At 36.5% G+C, this 19581-nt stretch overlaps 2 protein-coding genes across 2 annotated transcripts; both read left to right on the top strand.

Moving 5' to 3' along the window:
* Positions 1-419: 419 nt before the first annotated feature.
* LOC113518200 (uncharacterized) lies at positions 420-2006 on the top strand. Its single transcript, XM_026903005.3, has 2 exons — positions 420-601; positions 803-2006. Exons 1-2 carry the CDS (start codon positions 505-507, stop codon positions 1444-1446), a joined length of 741 nt encoding a protein of 246 aa, XP_026758806.1. The 5' UTR covers positions 420-504; the 3' UTR covers positions 1447-2006.
* Positions 2007-7404: 5398 nt separating this feature from the next.
* On the top strand, positions 7405-10588 carry LOC128200204 (uncharacterized). The gene is made up of 2 exons (XM_052892856.1): positions 7405-7664; positions 9243-10588. The coding sequence occupies exons 1-2, from the start codon at positions 7604-7606 to the stop codon at positions 10445-10447; spliced, it is 1266 nt and encodes a 421-aa protein (XP_052748816.1). The 5' UTR covers positions 7405-7603; the 3' UTR covers positions 10448-10588.
* The last annotated feature ends 8993 nt before the right edge of the window (positions 10589-19581 follow it).

Genomic DNA, 19581 nt, shown 5'->3' on the forward strand with positions numbered 1-19581 from the left:
CTACACGATTCCTGAATAATAATTTAAATTTCTCACAGTAAATCACAAGGAACAAGTGATAACAAAAACGGCCAGTAAAGTGTCCATCTGGCTGAGCACACTGAAAAAACAACATAAGAGTGAAATATAAACTTAATCTGCAGTTAAAATTCACAACTGACCCTCACTGCATCAACTGAGTCACCTAAGCAAATTGCAAAAAAGTTCAAAACAAAAAGTTCAACGGTTCACCTAATGGAAGAGATACGTGTCGAGCATTCACCAGATCTCCACTAGGATGTCCAGTTTCCCATAACGGTTGGAGAACACTGTCCAATAGAGTAAAATGACGGACTAAACGTGCACGGCGCAAGCGGAGCGCCGTGGTCTGAATTCCAATTAGTCCAGACAGACTGGACTATATAACGCGAAGTCTGCCTGTACTCAACACAAGCTTGACAGCCGCTTATCGCACAACACCCTTTGGTCTAAGGGTCTCAGTGTAAAAAAAAGTAACAAAGAAAAATGAAGTCGATCAGCGCATTGGTGATTTTGAGTGCCGTGATGTGGCAGACGCAAGCGTTCCCCGGTTATCCTTATTTTGGATCTGATGTGGATTCTCGTAAGTAATCTGAGAAATCTGAAAGCACCCATTTCACTACTTCAAACTCAACTATTACCATTACCTAATTAATGAAAATTTTTGATGGAGAATGTATATTATTCTTAAAATACATGCCCCGATTTATTCTCATATTAATTCCTCAAATGGTAGTAAAATTTGTAATCAAAATCGACATTAATCTTTTATTTTCTTTTTTAGTTTCCTTTGGATCGGTCGACAACACTCGTGGCGGTGTGGCACTGAGTCGTTACTACAACCCGTACTACAACAACCCACGGTCAGCAGTCGGTGGTGGCATGGCCGCCTTTATGTTCAGACCACCTGAAGGGAAAGCCCAGACTTCCAGCCAATACTACTACCCGGACAGACGCCGTCAAACCCAACCAGAACTCCTCCTCAGCAACCCCCCACCCCAACAGAACGAAGTGTACTTCCCTCAACCAGAAAAGCCAGGAGCAACTGAAGCTACAGAAATCGCAGACCCAACTGAAAGGAGTGACATCTTACCGACTACAGCCAGAGCGACCGCTGCGCCTGAATTTACTGAACCAGAAATAGAAGAAGTAGAAGAGCCAGTTCAAAAACCAAAGAAACGTGTGTCAAAGAGGAAACAAGTGAAGAAACCCAGTGATGATGACGACGATGAGGATGACTACGCACCAAGGCTGCCTTCTTCTGCTTTGTTCCCCATGTTCTTTGGTTGGGGCGGAAAATCGGGTGGCGGTGCCCCTGGAGCGACTGCAATTGCCAACGCGTACAGCACTGGTCGTGGAGGAGTTGCTACCAGCCACGCTACAGCTTACGGAATCCCAACTCGGCCAGAACAAAAACTACAGCCCTAGACATATTACTAACCTGTTATCTTCGTTTAGTCCCTGGATTCGCTCTCTGTATAACCTGAAGGATACAGAGGCAATGCCTACGCTACATCGGGCCGGTTCCGAAATACTATTTTTTAAAGCCATTTAAAAAATTAATAAATTTTCTAAATGAATTTAGAAAATGACATTTCGGAGTGTGGCGGGACCGATTGAGGAATACCATTCTCTAAAATATATTTAGGTAGTGGCATTCCAAAATCAGCCCCATTGTTACTCGAAATATTAAGTATATTGTAATGTTGCCATAATCTGTGAGTGTATAACAAGTTTTTAAGGCCATCTACTGACAGTATATCGATTCGCGAATCGTGCATCTAAACAAGTCCGTTATACGTTATATGTAAATATGTATGTAATTCAACTGTTTACTAAAAGATGGCGCATCTAACAAATGTATTTTTAGTTTAGTTTTAAAATAGTATACTGGCAGCTGCCTATATTATTTTACTTGTCCGAATAGATTTAAATCCTACTGAAATTATATTTGTTGATTTATTAATAAATATTTCCTGAAGTGATAATTTTGATATTTTTTATTTACTTACTAAACACTAAATTATTATAAATATAACTAAATACAGGTATAATAAAACATATAAAATAAATATACAGGTATAATATAATAATATAGAGTATAATTAAACACAGGATAATTACTAAGATTTCATATGCCCTCTATAACCATAAAATGCTCAAGTTGACACTTAAGCATTTACCTACAGATTATGGTATACCAATAATAGTTATTATACTCAATTAGGAACAGTAACTAAAAATAACGTAGGAATTATCACAAATAAATCTAATCACTCTCAAAAAGTTTAAGTATAGGTTATTATTAATATTGTGACTGCGAAAGCTAGTCTGCCTTATATGCGGGTTCTGGGGTTGTAGGCGAGAGCTGTAAGCTGGTATGGAAACATGGTGTCTGTTGATCATAAACCATCCCCTAGTGAGATTTTGCCAATAATTGCCACGCTTAGCAGCAGATTGGCAACCGCATTTAGGCTTTGGAGATGTTTTAAGAGGGATGCTGTTCTCTTAATTGCATTTTACCACACCTACGGGAAAGAAAGGGGTGGTCTATTCTATGTTAAAACCACACGGCATATAATAAATAATAGGAATATAATAGGCAAAAATCCTATATTAAACCTCTAATAAGCTATCATAATCATAAAAAAGTGCGGGCACAGTTCAATTTTATTTCATCGCCGTTTATAATAGTGCATGTCTCTAAAACTAATAATATGAATGCTCGCACACCTACGGAAAGTCCATACAAAATTGCTATAATAAACACCCGGATGTACCTACTAGGTGTTTTTTGCATTCAATAACATTGCATCTCTAAGACGAGCTCGGGAGCTGGTCACGAGCTAGTTAGTTCTTTACACAAACATTATACATATTTCCATAAAAAGGAACTACAAGACAAATGAATGAATTATAGCGAGACCTTGCTGTTTGATCTAGAATTATTGCTGCTTCATAGTAGTTAGATATAGTTCTTAGATTACATAGATAGAACACAACACAAAAACGGGTAATTTTTTTGTCAAATTAGCTGAATCTTTTTTTTTAGTGTTCGTATGTATTTTACGCACATAATGTATTAAATAAAAAGAAAATAATTAATTATTTATTAAATAAAATGTCTTTTTACACATTGTAAAGATACAAAAATTATAAAACAAAATAAATATAAAAATCAGAAAGGAAACACTCAACTATTTATCACGCAAAAATGTATAAAAAAGTTGACCTGCTTTTCTCGAAGCATTTGTATAGACACTCTATCTATATAATCCAAGGTACAGTTATATCTATGGATACTATAATTAACAGTAAACTATGAGATCACCCACATATACCTTAAAATATTGTATAAGAAAATTGAAAAAATTCCACCATCCAACCTGCTGAATCAAAGTCGGTGCAAAATTAACGAATATGTCGTGTAATATAATTACATAAAACAAAAACATACTCGTATCTTCAAATTCTATACCTCGTTCTTTTGTAGTCCTTAAAAATTATAATTAACAAAATCTGCCATGAAGAATGCCATTATTCCATTAAAATTAAAATTTGAATGAATCAGTATTTATTTAAAAAAAATAGACAATAACAACTCATCATTAAAAAACAATAAATTCGGGTTCAAAAAATCCATTGCATTATTACACCGCTGTGACAGAAAACAAAGTCATTATTATTCATTATAATTATTATGTTAAATACATATTTTTTTTATTCAATTTAGGATGGCAAACAAGCTGACGGCCCACCTGATGGAAAATGGTAACCGTCGCCTATAGACATGAGCAATACCATGGACATAACAGGATATACTCTTTCGCTCATGACACCCTCCCCCCATGCGTTGCTATTCCTGAGGACTCAGATGTTATTCCTCTGTACCCTGTAAATTCACTGCCATATCCCACCCTTCAAACCGAAACATAGTCATGCAAACACAACTGCTTCACGGTAGAAACATGAATGGGACAGAGGTACTCAAGCAAAAGACTTCTGTACAAAGTCTCCTTCTAGTAATAATTTCCAGGAGGAGCCGCGTGGAGGTCTTACTTAATCTTATTGAAGTGTAGTTAGGGGATTATCTGTGCATTTTCAAAAACCATTTAACAATTTTTAATTGCCTAAGCAAACGACATTTTGTACAAAATCTTCCTCTGGTGAATTAATCACGATGGGCTCACTGACCTACTTTTATCCTCACCCATCACTCTCTAGTAGTCCGCCCGCGTATACCGATAGCGTAGGCAGGGTTACCATCCCATTTACAAATTAAAAAGAGATAAGCGTGGAGCAAACAGAGCTTTCACAATCTCGGTAGAAATTTGTTGCCTGATTCGTCATAATGCAAAATTTCCTATCAAAGGTGAGTAACATGAATTTTTTTTATACGACTTAGAATGGCAAACAAGCTGACGGCCCACCTGATGGAAAGTGGTAACCGTCGCCTATAGACATGAGCAGTACCATGGACATAACAGTACACACACATACTTTTTCGCCCATGATACCCCCCATGCGTTGCCATTCCTGAGTACTCAGGTGTTATTCCTCTGTACCCTGTAAATTCACGCTATATTCCACCCTTCAAACCGAAACACAGCCATGCAAACACAACTGCTTCACGGTTGAAACACGAATGGGACAGAGGTACCCAAGCAATCGACTTTTGTACAAAGTCTCCCTCTGGTGACTTACTTGTCGTTTTAATCCTTATCTTTAATCTAATATTATAAATGTGAAAGTAAATTTGTTTGTTACGTCTTAGGGTTTTCAGAGGGGCCGTCAGCTTGTTTGTTATTCTAAGTTGCATAAAAAAAGCAATATGATTTGTAACTGCAGTTTTTTTAAACCAACTTAAAAAAGAAGGAAGTTCTCACATCGGTTCTAATTTTTTGTTTATTACATTATAAGTCTGTCAATTGTAAGAGATTCATTTTTAGCTCATAGAAATTTAATCTAACTCGGTTAAGTAGTTTAGTTTTGATAATAAAATAACTGGTTTTGCCACAATTGAAATCTGTTTTTTAAACAGTTTTTTTTTTCATGTTTTTGATGAGATAGTCTAACAAATTCTAATTGGTCTTTCCAGCTTATACTAAATTTATTAAAAAAAAAGAGATGACGCAAGCGAAATTAGTCGTAATAGTCATGTCTGTTACACTTTAGATTACAAAAATATACCTAAACAAGTACACGTTTCTCATAACAATAATAAATAAACTAAAATATATGTCCATAAAATTAAGTCAGTACCTAACTACCTAACGTAAGATTCCGCCATATTGATAACTATTATATTTTAAAATTAAACCACAAATGCTCCGTTCTTGGAACTCGGCTATCTTTATAAATTAGACCACAGGATACCTAATAATATCTACTACAAAAAAAAAATATACTTATCCGTACTTGGGTAATTTAAATATTGAGAAAAAAGGAGACTTTGTACAAAAGTCATTTGCTTGGGTACCTATGTTCCATCTGTGTTTCAACCGTGAAGCAGTTGTGTTTGCATAGCTATGTTTCGGTTTGAAAGGTGGGATATAGCGTGAATTTACGGGGTACAGAGGAATAACACCTGAGTCCTCAGGAATGGCAACGCATGAGGGGTATCATAGGCAAAACAGTATATTCTGTTATGTCCATGGTACTGCTCATGTCTATAGGCGACGGTCAGCACTTTCCATAAGGTGGGCCGTCAGCTTGTTTGCTATTCTAAGTTGTATAAAAAAAAGAAAACCAGTGATAATATTTATATTTATATAGTATATTTATTATTAATTAATAGGTTCTCAGAATAATGATTGTGTTCGACAAAAAAAGACTTCAATTGTGGTAAATCCAGTTATTTTAATTTAAAACTAAACTACTAAACCGATTTTGATAAAATTTCTAATGGGACCAATCTATAAATATATCCTTTTAGATAAAAAAAAAACTTATCGACGCTATATGATAACAAATATAAAAAAAAAATTATCGATTTCATAACCAAGAGCGAAGCCACGGGATAGAACTAATCATTATCATCTGGCTCTGGTTGATTTGACAGTAATCGTATCATTAGTTGAATGACAAACATATGAAATTACGTACTCTAAAAACATCCGAAAATTTTAAGATATTATGAAAGAAGGCGACTAAGAGAACTTAATGGTCGAGAGATGAGCAGCAGTGTTCCTTTTAAAACATCGCTACGGGTGCTAACCCACCTGCCAGGGGGGAAAGGGATTGTTAGCAATGGAGTATGACAGCCCAATTGCTAGCAATATCAATATCAGGTCGACCTCAACGTGGTTCCCCCTGGAAACCATCGTGAACAATTCTTGTTGAATTCGTCACGATGGGCTAACTGACCTGCTTCATCCTCATCTATCATCCCTCACTGGTGCCCTGCCAATGTATACCAATAACGCGGGTGGGGTTTACCATTCCATTATCACCCATTAAAAAAAAAATACCCACCTGCCAAGCGTGGCAACTACTGGCAAAGCCCCCTAATAGAAGAGAAACCTATGCAGTGCCTAGGTCAGCAGTTAACATTTAATGGTTGGTATGGTACACGGAAGAAGACAACACAGCTAAACTTTACTAATATTATAATGGTAAAATTGAGTTTGCTCGTTTATTTATTACCTTATAACTCCTTAACGTCTTTACCAACCATTATCAAATTTTGTGTACTGCGTACTATATGCGAAAAAGAAGGATATAGACTGACTTTTATCCCGATCGGTAGACGTATCCAGATCATGCAGACGAAGTCACAGGTAAAAGCTAGTCATGTTATAAAATGAAATGAATATTTATTTGCCAAAAACACTTTTTACATAGATAATTAACTCTACGAATTACACACTAGGCATGCAAGCCTGTATCGTGTAATTCAGAAATGTTATTTAGCCATGATGGTAACAAATGCTCGGCTGACATATAAAGATACATACATGCAAATTTTGGGGGAAAGGGATTGTTAAAAATGAGATTTAACAGCCTTATTAAGCTGCAATACACCCTATTAGGTCGACCTCCACGCGATTGCTCCTGGAAACCATAGTGCTTAAATGGTCACTATTGGCCAACTGCCTTGTCTTCATCCTCACCTGTCACGCTTCACTGGTACAGATATCGCTATCACTATACCGATAGCGCAGCTGGAGTTACATCTTCGCCCATTAAAAAAAAACTATACAATTAGATTGAGCATTTGTGTGTACATATATATTTTATATAAAAATATAAACATATATTACATAATACTGTGCTATAAAGCTCCACATATCAAAACACCGTCGAAGATGTCAAGGCCAAATGCCCCCTGCAGCGAATGATCGCCGGTACCGATACGTCTTCTGAGTAATCAGTAATCAACAAAAACCCATATCGAGTACACTCAGTTCCGATTTATAACTTGTGGGAAACATATAAAAACATATAAAAACTAATTGTTTTCCCCACATATACCTACTCATACATAAGTTTTGTGTTCGCACGAAACGCACGCTTTACCTATTACAATAATGATATAAAAGGATCTTAACTGTTAAATCTTTGTTAGTTAACTGGCAAAGTAGTCATGAAGCAGACGATCTTAGGTGTGGCCTTTTGCCTCATTATAGGCTTTGGCAACGCATCAGGTAATTATTCATGTCACTTTTTATACTTTTCGTTTCTGTGTACCCGATCGTGACGTAATCACATCTTATTTCCTGTGAACAGAAGTTAATGTGTATGTAGACTTATAAGTTCTTATACATATAAATCTAGTCTTTTATATGTTAGTAATTATAGTTTGTAGGTATTTAAGTTATGGACCATATCTGCGGAGGAACTAAAGTGATAACCAATTTATTTTATAAAAAAGTTAGCTAAACAAGCATCAGTTGAAAGAATAATTAAATGAAATGGCAATGAGCTGAGCTAACTGCTCTCGAAGAAGTCGCGATAAAAAAATAGAGAAAAAAGGTTGTCCAAAGAACCTATCAGATCCTGTACAAAGACATTTTTTTATAACACAGGTGGAAAACAAGTATATGGCCCATCTGATGGTAAGTGGTTACCGTAGCCTATGAACACCTGCAATACCAGAGGTATTATGCGCGCGTTGCCGACCCTGAAGAAACCTCTTGTTGAACTATTCGTTACTTATAGTTTCTTATATATCTATATTGTTTATATCAGTAATTATATTTTTTTTTAATGGGTGATGAATGAAATGGTAACCCCACCTGTGCTATCGGTATACGCTGCTGGGGCACCAGTGAGTGATGATAGGTGAGGATGAAAGCAGGTCAGTTAGCCCATCGTGACGAATTCCACTAGAATTAACCACGATGGTTTCCATGGTTTGGTCACGATGGGGGAACCGCGAGGAGGTCGACCTGATAGGGTATATTACTAGCAATGGGTTCATTAGTCCCCATTATTAACAATCCCTTCCCCCCCAGTAATTATAGTTTGTAGAAACTTAAATTATAGACCATATTCCCAGAAGAACTAAAGTGTTAACCAAAGTTGTATAAAAAGTGAGCTAAGCAAGCATAATTTGAAAGAATAATGAATTGAAGTGGCAATGAGCTGAGCTGACTGCTCTCGAAGAAATCGAGATAAAACAATAGAGAAAAATGGTTGTCAAGAGAACCTATCAGATCCTGTACAAAGTATGTTGGACCTTTTCCCAAGAAGACGAAGTAACCGTAAAATACCTTAAATATAATTCATCATAAGAACAGTCTGTACTCCATAATCCAAAATTGGAGAATATTAAAATTCAAACTCCATGCCTTTCTGTTGGAAAAATGTATTTATAACATAAATGAATTTTAGAGATATATTAATTGTAAGTTGTATGTAGTTACTTGTGCTTCTTTTTTTTTTGACTGAAATTGTTATTATTAATAAGTCATTACTCGTATCTGACATTGTTTATATGTAAAACTCCTATCTTATTGCACAAAATGTAATATTGTTATGAATTAATTGAATTGAATTGAATCATACAGGCTTAGATCAAACAGTCATTAATAAATAGATCAATTAATGAATGAATGAGAAATTAACTAAAGCCTATGTATTTCAATATTGTCATTTCAAAAATGTCATTGATAGTTGATTTCTTTCTATATTTACGATTGATATCGATTGACACAAAGGTTTTTTTCCTTATTCTTAGGATTGACATAGATAATAATAGACAATTATTTTTTCTTTTTCAGTAAGAGTTCGACGTGGTTATGGCGCCCATGAAAGCGGAGGTGGAGGCGGAGGGGGAGGATTCGGTTTTGGAGGAGGCGGAGGCGGCGGCGGCGGAGGCGGATTCGGAGGAGGATATGGTGACGGAGTTGGCGGATTGGAAGGTATAAGCGCAGGCGTCGGCCAAATATTCAGCAAATTACAATCTGGATTTAGCCGTCTGGCAAAAGGAGGGGGCGGCTTTAGCGGAGGAGGCCTAGGCAGTGGAGGAGGCCTTGGCGGAGCAAACGAAAAAGTTGTTTACTCTCAATCTGATGATGGAAAATCTGGTGGATTCGCTTTCCACGGCACACTTGATGGCGGTAAAGGAGGATATGGAGGTGGCGGAGGATATAGCGGTGGCGGAGGTGGATTAGGAGGAGGCGGCGGAAGTGGTTTTGGAAGTGGTGCCGGAAATGGACTGGGTGGCGGAACCGGAGGATACGGTAGCAGTGGTGGACATTCGGGAAGTGGTGGATCAGGCGGTGCTGGAGGATATGGAGGGGGCGGTGGTTTTGGAGGAGAAGCGGGAGGTGGCAAAGGCGGAGGATTTGGAGGTAACGGAGGATCTGGCTTTGGTGGAGCCGGATCGAGTGGCGGTTATGGCGGCGCAACTAGTGGTGGACTCAGCAGCGGTGGTGGCCATGGTGGTTCTGATGGCTTTGGGAGTGGCGGAGGACTAGGAGTAGGCAGTGGCCTCGGCGGAGGACATGGCGGTGGCGGTGGTCTCGGCGGAGGGTATGGCGGAAGCGGTGGCCTTGGAAGCAGTAGTGGACTAGGTGGAGGTTATGGCGGCGCTGGTGGTTACGGAGGTAGCAGTGGATTTGGTGGAAGTCACGGCGGAGCCGGAGGTCACGGAGGTGGACTTGGCGGTGGACTTGGAGGTGGCTCTGGGGGTGGTCTTGGTGGAGGATCAGGTGGATTTGGAGGCAGTAGCGGATCTGGAGGATACGGTGGTAGCCACGGTGGTTCTGGAGGTTACGGAGGAGGGGCGGGGGGTGGTCTTGGTGGTGGATCTGGTGGAATTGGAGGTGGATCCGGAGGACATGGTGGTTCGGACGGAGGCTGTAGTTCTGGTTGTGGAGGATCCGGTGGCCACGGAAGTCATGGAGGGTACGGTGCTTCTGGAGCCTATGCTGCAGCCAGCGCTAAAGCCTCAGCATCAGCCGGTTCTGGTAGTTACGGGTAACAAAAACAGACTATGATATACATTGTATTTCGTTCTTTCAACGATTAGCATTTCCAAATATTGTTGTAGGTTATAAAATTTTATTAATTTCGGCCATCCTATTTAATTGTATGTAGATTATAGTATAAATTAAATCTCAAAGTAAGTTTTATTTCACAGTTTCTCAAATTTATCCATGTAAACTACTATCCCTCCCTGTTTCCAATACTCCAAGTAAATATATACAGCATAGCATAGTATCCAATATAGCAGTGATGTCCAACCGGTCGATCACGACTCTTAGTCCAGTCGATCGTGGCGAGGCAAAAAATAAAATAATTTCTCTATAATAATTTTTCATTAATCTAGCGGCAGATGCTCAGAGACAATGCTCACACTAATATAAATAAGTAGTTACTAAGAGTAAATTTCAGGTTTATGTTTTCCCTCTTAATAAAATAACAAATACTACAATACTACATAATTGTATACTGAACTATGTTATTTCATTTGAGATTTCAAAAAGTATGTATGTATGGTAGATCGCGCAGGGTTTCGTCAGTAAACAGTAAATCTTGGATCTAGTCAAGTCGGCTACCCTTGCGTGGACTTTAATTTTTTAGAAATATTGAAAATTGTTTCGTGCCGTCTTTGACGTAAAGAATGTACAATAAAGATTAGAGGAGCAATTATATGCGACAGGTAGTAAAAACATAAAGCTTAAAACTGGACTATAAATACAAATGCAAGTGGAAATCTTGATTATAGGATTAATCTTCAACTGATGCGACATCTACCCTTATTAGACAACCTTTCTAATAGTCCTTAGGTAATAAATTACTAGTTCTTAGTAGTATATAAAAATAAGTATTTTTTTTTAATATGAAAGCGATTTAATTTTTTGTGAAAGTGAGTTTGTTTGTTGCCTTTTGGAGTCTTATTAATGGCTCAGCCAATAATCCTGATATTTGGTATACACTTGTTATATGGAATAGAGAAGGACGTAGGTACATGACATCCTTGTCAATCAATGTCAAAGTCACGCAGACGAAGTTGCAGGTAAAAACTAATAATAAATGATGATTGATAAAAAAAAGTTTTCAAAATGCGTGCCATTAAAACCAAGTACATTTGTTCAACAAAAACAGGTACCAACTGATTTGAATCTTAGCGAAATCAATTATTTTAATTTAAGAACCAAAATACGTGTGTTTGCATGGCTGTGTTTCGGTATGAAGGCTGGGATATGGCGGTGAATTTACAGAGTACAGAGGAATAACACCTGAGTCCTCAGGAATGGCAACGCATGGGGGGTATCATGGGCGAAACAGTATACTCTGTTATGTCCATGGTACTGTCCATGTCTATAGACGACGGTTACCACTTTCCATCAGGTGGGCCGTCAGCTTGTTTGCAAAGCAAAGTTGTATAAAAAAATCAATTTTGATATAGTTTTTATGGGACTAATCTGAAAGTATATTCTTTCAAATAAAAAAAAAAATTCTAGGTCGGTTTCTAATTGACGGAGTACTGTATTATATTATCTGTGACTAGGATAACAAACATAAAACATTAACGAATTGCAAACAATCTTCTTTTCAATCGACTTCAAAAAAAACGAGCTTCTCAAGTCGGTTATATTTTTGTTATGTCAGTTCTAAACCGTTTTTATATCCTTTTTTAACTGAAAGAATATTCTTATTAAATTAGTTCCATAGAAATTTTATCAAAATCCGTTCAATAATTTAGTTTTGAAACTAAAATTTCCAACAAAAATATTTAAATTAAATTAGTAATTTTTCACATCTCTTTAAGTAAATGAAATGCCAAGTCTGATTCTCCGTTGAGTCAGTTTAGGAATATAACCATCCAATGTACCTCATAGCGTAAAGTATTCTAGTTTAAGAATTGTAAATGACTTGCGCTTTATATTTATATCCAATTATGGTTAAAGTTTTTTCTTAAACCTTCATACAAGTAAACACAAGATGTTCCAAACCGGTACCCAAGCAATTATATTCACGAGGTATTTATAATGTGTGTGCATGTGCGTGCATGTGTGTGTGTGAGTGAGTGTATGTATGTGTGTGTGTGTATGAGTGTGTGTTTATAACAATTACTAGATTCTGATAATTACTTCTTGAATACTACTACTATTAATCGTAAGACTACGACGAAGACGGCTTAGAAATATTTACATCAGGTGATAAGAATTTCCTGGTCGTTTTCTGACTTTCTCAGAGAAACTTGGAATGCCAAAAAAGTTGACCGATCATGCATCTGATAGAAATAATCATTGTTATACACATTTCTTCACGGTGCTGTTTTATTACCAGTTCCTAAGGACTAATATAAACTGTACCTTGTATTGGTACTGCAATAACTACAAATTCACGTCCTTCAAAACAAAACATTACCATGCAAGGACAGCTGCTTCGTGGCAGAAGTTTTCTGCCGATGATGACTTGAGAACGTTTTCGAAAATAGAACAAAGTAAACAATATATCGTTATTCAAAGCAATCGAAGACAAGTGTTTGTAATATTCGAGAATTCTATAATAACCTATTCGTACTTACAATATGAAATCATAAATATAGTTGAACAAATAAGTATTTTAAAAACCCAAACTAATGTAACCTTGACCTTCACAAGATTAATAATAAAATAGGTAACGCAAGAAACCTAAGTGTAAAACCTATTTGATGATGCAACGTGCTCACAGACTGAACTGAACGGTAAAGTTGAATAACAGGTAATATAGGAAATACTTTATGTCTTCTATATAATTCCATCAAAAACATAAATGTGAAATGAGAGCCAAGTCCAATATTATAGTACATGCCTTGGTTGTTGATTTCAACGACAAAAGAAATGAGATCTAAATGAGTGTCGAGTTCTATGATCAGTCCTGAAATTTATTTAGAACAATGTAAAATATAATTTCTTCTTATAACTTAGGATAATATAATGTAGCCTAAGGTCTGACTTGGCTAGTTCTCATATACGAATTATTATGTTCGATGGCTTGTTTCTACCAGCAAGCCAATTTTTCGGAATAATAAAATAAGTAGGGACAAGTAACAGGTTTAGAAACGAAGGCTATAATATAATTCGTACGGTGCTGCTCGCCAGCTTGACTTGGCTTGATACGCTACCGCGTGTCTAGACCAATATTATATTAAAAAAAAACTTGTATTTCTGCATCTACTATATAATAAGTATTATAAACAAAAAGATCGGAGATGATTATCGGACCCATTGTTCTAAATGAATGAATGAATAAAAATTTATTTCAATAAAACCATAACACTTACATATACTTAGATTATAAGTAATAACAAATAAAAAAAAAAATATAGAAAAAAAGTTCACATTTATATATTCTTTATATGTAGTAGAAATCAGTCAGTGTTATGGTAAAGAAAAAGGATGCTAATTCAGCTAAAGGTTCCTGCAAAAGCAGAAACGCTGATTTTCAATTAGCACCTCATCACCTAGCCCGGTCCATCAAGATCATGAATAAGTAACACAAATAAACAAACATGCGCATAACAAAAGGTAAAAAACAAAAATATCAGTAAACAAAGAAAAACAAAAAAAAAAGTTTTCGAAAAACAAGAACAAAAACAGTTTTCGACCCTTAATATGTACCCTAAAGTCCATCGCAGTTAATTTCTCGCGACTGACCGTATCATCATATGTGATATCACAGCATCATATGATATACCTAAAACCATTCTATTTTCATTTAAAAATTATTAATATTTTAATGCAAATCCTTTGCACAATTAAATTAAGTAATTATGTACATGTTTTTTTTTTTTTTTTTTTACAACACAGGGGGCAAACGAGCATGCGGCTCACCTGATGGTAAGTGACTACCGCCGCCCATGATCACCCACAACACCAGCGGCATTGCAGGTGTGCTGCCGGCCTTTTAAAAAGGAATATACTCTTTTCTTGAAGGTTATGTTGTCGTATCGGTTCGGAAATACTGCTGCTGAAAGTTGATTCCAAAGAATGGTTGTGCGTGGAAGAAAGTGCCTTGAAAAACGCACGGTGGAAGACCGCCACTCGTCCAGATGATTGGGATGAAACTTTAGTTTGTGGCGGGTTGTACGGTGGTGAAAATCAGCAGCAGGTATCAATCCGAACAATTCCTCAGAACACTCCCCATGATAAATTCGGTAGAAGATGCACAGAGACGCAACATCTCTGCGCAGTTTCAATGGGTCAAGTCGGACAGTAAGGCGTTGACTATCGATAATTCGAGCCGCCCGACTTTGAATGCGGTCTAACGAAAGGAGTTGGTACTGTGGCGCTCCTGCCCACAGGTGAGAACAGTATTCCATATGCGGCCTGACTTGGGCTTTATATAATTTCAGGCGGTGTTCTGGCATGAAATATCGTCTCACCCTATTGAGCACTCCTAACTTTTTGGAAGCTATCTTAGCCTTCTCCTCCAGATGACCGCAAAACTGGACGTCGCAAGATATATCAACGCCCAGAATTCCTAGACTTGACTTTTTATCAAGGGAAGTGCCCTGAAAGTGAGGAGATACGACAAACGGCGTCTTTTTTGCGGTAAACGCGCAGACTTGTGTCTTTATGTACCTCGTCGTGTGGTCCCAGCATAGAAATGCAACCCCTTCCTTTCACTTTCATCCCATAAAAAAAAACTACGACGCTAATTTCCAATATCACAATCAAACCTATGATTAATAGAACTATTACTACCTTATCTCAGCGAGAAGTAGTCATCTCGAACTTTGCAAAAAAGCAAATTAAAGCTAAATGAACATGCTATCCGATACATATAGTGGTTAAGTTAGAAAAATTTTTTCCAAGTTCCAAAAAAAAAAATTGTTTCAGTATTCATTAGGATTGAGCGGAACACGGTGCTTAATTTTTTTATTTTTTTATTATAAGATCTCAAAACTAAAAACTTTGAGCTTTAAAATACTTTTTTTAAAATTCCAATACGACCATTTTTAAAGGAAATACATAAAATTGGCGTTTTTTTTTGATCCCTTAATTATTTGCTCTAGTGTATTTTGCATGCTTTTTATTTTGTCGGACGATTGCATTATGGGTTTTAACTGTAATAAATATGAATTATTGTAGAGCATTAATGATGGAGTGTTTAGAAGTGTAAAATCCGACAAGTTTTTTGCTGGTCTAAACAAAAAATGCAGAATTCAGATGGGTATTTTATAAAGTCGCTGTTATATATGTACTATAAAGAATATTATGTTTACAGTATACTGTCCACTACTGGATATAGGCCTTCCTTATTGGGAGGGCTTTGCGAGAGTAGTCGCCATGCTTGTCATACTTGTCGGCAACCAAAAAATACCAGAGGGAGACTTTGTACAAAAGTCGATTGCTTGGGTACCTCTGTCTCATTCGTGTTTCAACCGTGAAGCAGTTGTGTTTGCAAGGCTGTGTTTCGGTTTGAATGGGATATGGCGTGAATTTACAGAATACAGAGGAATAACATCTGAGTCCTCAGGAATGGCAACGCATAGGGAGTATCATGGGCGAAACAGTATACTCTGTTATGTCCATGGTACTGCTCATTCAGACAACGATTACCACTTTTCATCAGGTGGGCCGTCAGCTTGTTTGCCATTCTAAGTAGTCTAAAAGAAAAACTGCAGTTAGGCTTTGGTGATGTTTTAAAAGGAACGCTACTGCCCATTCCTCGACCACTGAATTTACTCAGTTCCCTCTTACGACACCTACGGGAAAGGAAGAGGTGGCCAACTCTATACTGGGACCGCACGGTATAAATAATACCCATCCTGTAAATACCAAAATCAAATAAACATACAAACCTTGAATACTCATAATTCGTAAATAGATTTATTTGCAATCAGTGTTGCCTGAAAAATTAATTTATTAGATACAAGGAAAAGTCACACACGAATTCACGCTCCAGCGCGCTGCGGAACAAAAACATACGATTCTGTGAACTAGGCTGTTTACCAACATTGTACCTACTTGATAACATTTCCTATTACATTTTGTTTATTTAAAAAAAATTCTATATAATGCGTTCTTCAGATCACAAATTAAAAAGCCTTCTGCCTCAAATTTATTTGTAAATTCTTTATTTATTTGTTTGTTTTATTGTACACAAACATAATGTTAAGAACAATTGATTTTTAAGGTAATGCACAAAGGCGAGCTTAACTCTAATAAGAGATTTCTTCCAGCAAACCTTTTCAAGAGAATTGAATGTTGTTTAAAAATAAAAAAAAAATAACAATATTAAATTCAAATACAGAAGTTGAAGATCATTCCAGTCATAGAATTAATTTGTATTATTACCAGAGGTAGACTTTGTACAAAAGTCGATTGCTTCTGTCCCATTCGTGTTTCAACCGTGAAGCAGTTGTGCTTGCATGGCTGTGTTTCGGTTTGAAGGGTGGGATATGGCGTGAATTTACTGGGTACAGAAGAATAACACCTGAGTCCTCAGGAATAGCAACTTTATATCATGGTACTGCTCGTGTCTATAGGCGACGGTTACCACTTTCCATCAGGTAGGCCATCAGCTTGTTTGCTATTCTAAGTAGTACATAAAAAAAAGTATTAAATACCTACTATTTCTTATTATTAAGTACTAGCAGTATTCCGCGACTTGACTCGCGTGAATCACTATAAAAAAGTATTTTACGAGTACATGCTTTTTATAGCATGTTATATCTAATTTTTAGATTGATATAACTTTTTAATTTATAACTTTTTAAATAACAAACGCCTAAATATTAAGAGAAGAAAACCAAAATGCATTAGTGAAAACTGCATTCAAATCGATTAAGCCTTTTCTGGGATTAGCGTACACAAACGTACAGACAACCAGACATAAATTCTAAAAATCATTATTTTGGGTTCTATTACGTTCATAATGACCCCATATAATAGTTCTTCTTTAATATTTTCCATGTACAGACAGCGACCACTTACGATTTTATTATATGTATTGATTGTTTATTATTTTTTTATTTTTATTTATTTATTTATTTAACACTTTTGCACCAACATAACAGGATTTGTTGAACAATTTCCAATAAATATAGTGTAGTACAAAAGGCGGTCTTATTGCTAAGCAATCTCCTCCAGACAACCTTTGGGAAGAAAGAATTAAAGAATAAACAGGTAGAGTGCATTATTTGTATTAAGTAGCCGTGTAGGTCCCGGCATAGAACAGGCTACTCCTTCCTTTCCCATGGGTCTCGTAAGAGTCGACTAAGAGAGCTTGTAGAGGGATGGGCAGCAGCGTCCCCCTTAAAACACCACCAAAAGCCAAACTGCAGTTGCGAACTCGCCTGTCAAGTATGGCAACTACTAGCAAAACCCTTCCAGGGGGTGGCTATGGTCAGCAGTGGACAGTTAACGGCTTTAACAACATAACCAACTGTCAAGACATGGTATGAGGCACAACCATGCTCTATTATGCACATAGTGCTGGTCCTGTCTATAGGCGACGGTTACCACTCTCTATCAGGTGGGCCATCAGCTTGTTTGCCATTCTAAGTTGCATAACTTTTAAAAATTAATTTGGTATACACAAATTTACTTAGAATAGGATAGGAGAAGAACATAAGCTACTTTTTATCTCGTTCAATCGACATCTCGATTACGCGGCGAAGCTTCAAGAAAGAACTAGTTTGATATATAAATACCTAGAATCGTTTAAATTCAAACTTATTGTACGTTTACCTAGTAACGTTTACCTACATACAGTAGAGTACCTACTACATTAATTCAATTACGTCAATATATTCTATATTACAAATTGAATAACAATAAAATACAAATATGAAATGTAAAGTTGCCTTGCATCTTGTGTCTGTATATATTATATTTCTAGAATTATGACCAGAAAAAAAAATCATGCGCTGTGATAATTCTCAAAGGATCTTTTTTTTTAAATGGATGATAATGGAATGGTAACCCCACCCGCGCTATCAGTATACACCGGCGGGGCAACAGTGAAGAATGATAGGTGAGGATGAAGTAGGTCAGTTAGCCCACCGTGACGAATTCAACAAGAATTGTTCACGATGGTTTCCAGGGGGAACCACGTGGAGGTCGACCTAATAAGGTATATTGCTAGCTATGGGGCTGTCAAACTCCATTGCTAACAATCCTTTTCCCCCTAATTCTCAAAGGATCGTAATCGTAAAGCAACTATAGAAGTTTATGTTTTGTTCCTTTTTAAATAGTTTTGCTCCCCTACGATGCAAGTCATTCAAGTATAATTATAAAAAAAAAATCATATGATATTTTATGCTATAAAACTAAAGCCTTCGTTACGATGATTTTTTTTAAAGGATGATTAATAATAATCAACATATCTATTACTTATTATTACTTTTAAGGTTATATTATTAAAATAGTCTTTTGTGCTAGATAAAGAATATGTTCTTTCAACAAACAGATGGACAGATGAAGAATTTACCATAATAATAAAATTTGTTCACAAAACCCTGAAAAAGTGAGAGAGAGATAGATGAGTATGCTTATCGAGAATATCAAACTACTTCAAAAATTATAAATACTTTCATAAATCAAAGAAAAATATTTAAAATCAGGTTATAAAATGTCAAACGGAAAACTGCAAATGGAACTTAATGGTTTGTTTATTAGCTATTTACTTTGAGAGTAACTTGATTTTGGTTTACACTTTGTCCTAATCTTAGATCTTAGATTATAGTACGTCATACATACTAGTATAGTATTTTATAATCTGTGGTCATACTAAGTCTTTGGTCCTAATATACTCTGGTTTTGCATGAGTCAATTAATATTTAATGTAACTTAGATAATTTTGAGTCATACATACGTTTCTTTTTTTAAAAACTTTGATATTTAAAACATTAATACGATTAGGTCCCGAGCCACCTGCATCCACTAACTCTCTGCAATGCATTTGAGGTCGTCACTCCATCTAGTGGGGGGGTCGTCCAACACAGCAAAAAATATATATCTGGAGATCCAAACCCATCCAGGATTGGTGCTTCAAGGTCCACCGCTTCCCAAACGACTAAGCCTATGAGATATTACTTTTGAATTTTTTAAACAGTATTATTTTTGATAGTTTGATAGGTACCTACTAAATTTTTTACACATATCTTTGATTGAC

The sequence above is a fragment of the Galleria mellonella genome, unplaced genomic scaffold (assembly GCF_026898425.1).
Source record: "Galleria mellonella isolate WM207_F2 unplaced genomic scaffold, CSIRO_AGI_GalMel_v1 utg171, whole genome shotgun sequence".
Lineage (NCBI taxonomy): Eukaryota > Metazoa > Arthropoda > Insecta > Lepidoptera > Pyralidae > Galleria > Galleria mellonella.

What these genes read in the sequence shown, in the direction of transcription:
- LOC113518200 (XM_026903005.3), top strand. Translation starts at nt 505, where the DNA reads ATGAAGTCGATCAGCGCATTGGTGATTTTGAGTGCCGTGATGTGGCAG. An exon ending in TGGATCTGATGTGGATTCTC is followed by an intron (nt 602 to 802) that starts GTAAGTAATCTG and finishes TTTCTTTTTTAG; the next exon opens with TTTCCTTTGGATCGGTCGAC.
- LOC128200204 (XM_052892856.1), top strand. Translation starts at nt 7,604, where the DNA reads ATGAAGCAGACGATCTTAGGTGTGGCCTTTTGCCTCATTATAGGCTTT. An exon ending in AGGCTTTGGCAACGCATCAG is followed by an intron (nt 7,665 to 9,242) that starts GTAATTATTCAT and finishes TTTCTTTTTCAG; the next exon opens with TAAGAGTTCGACGTGGTTAT.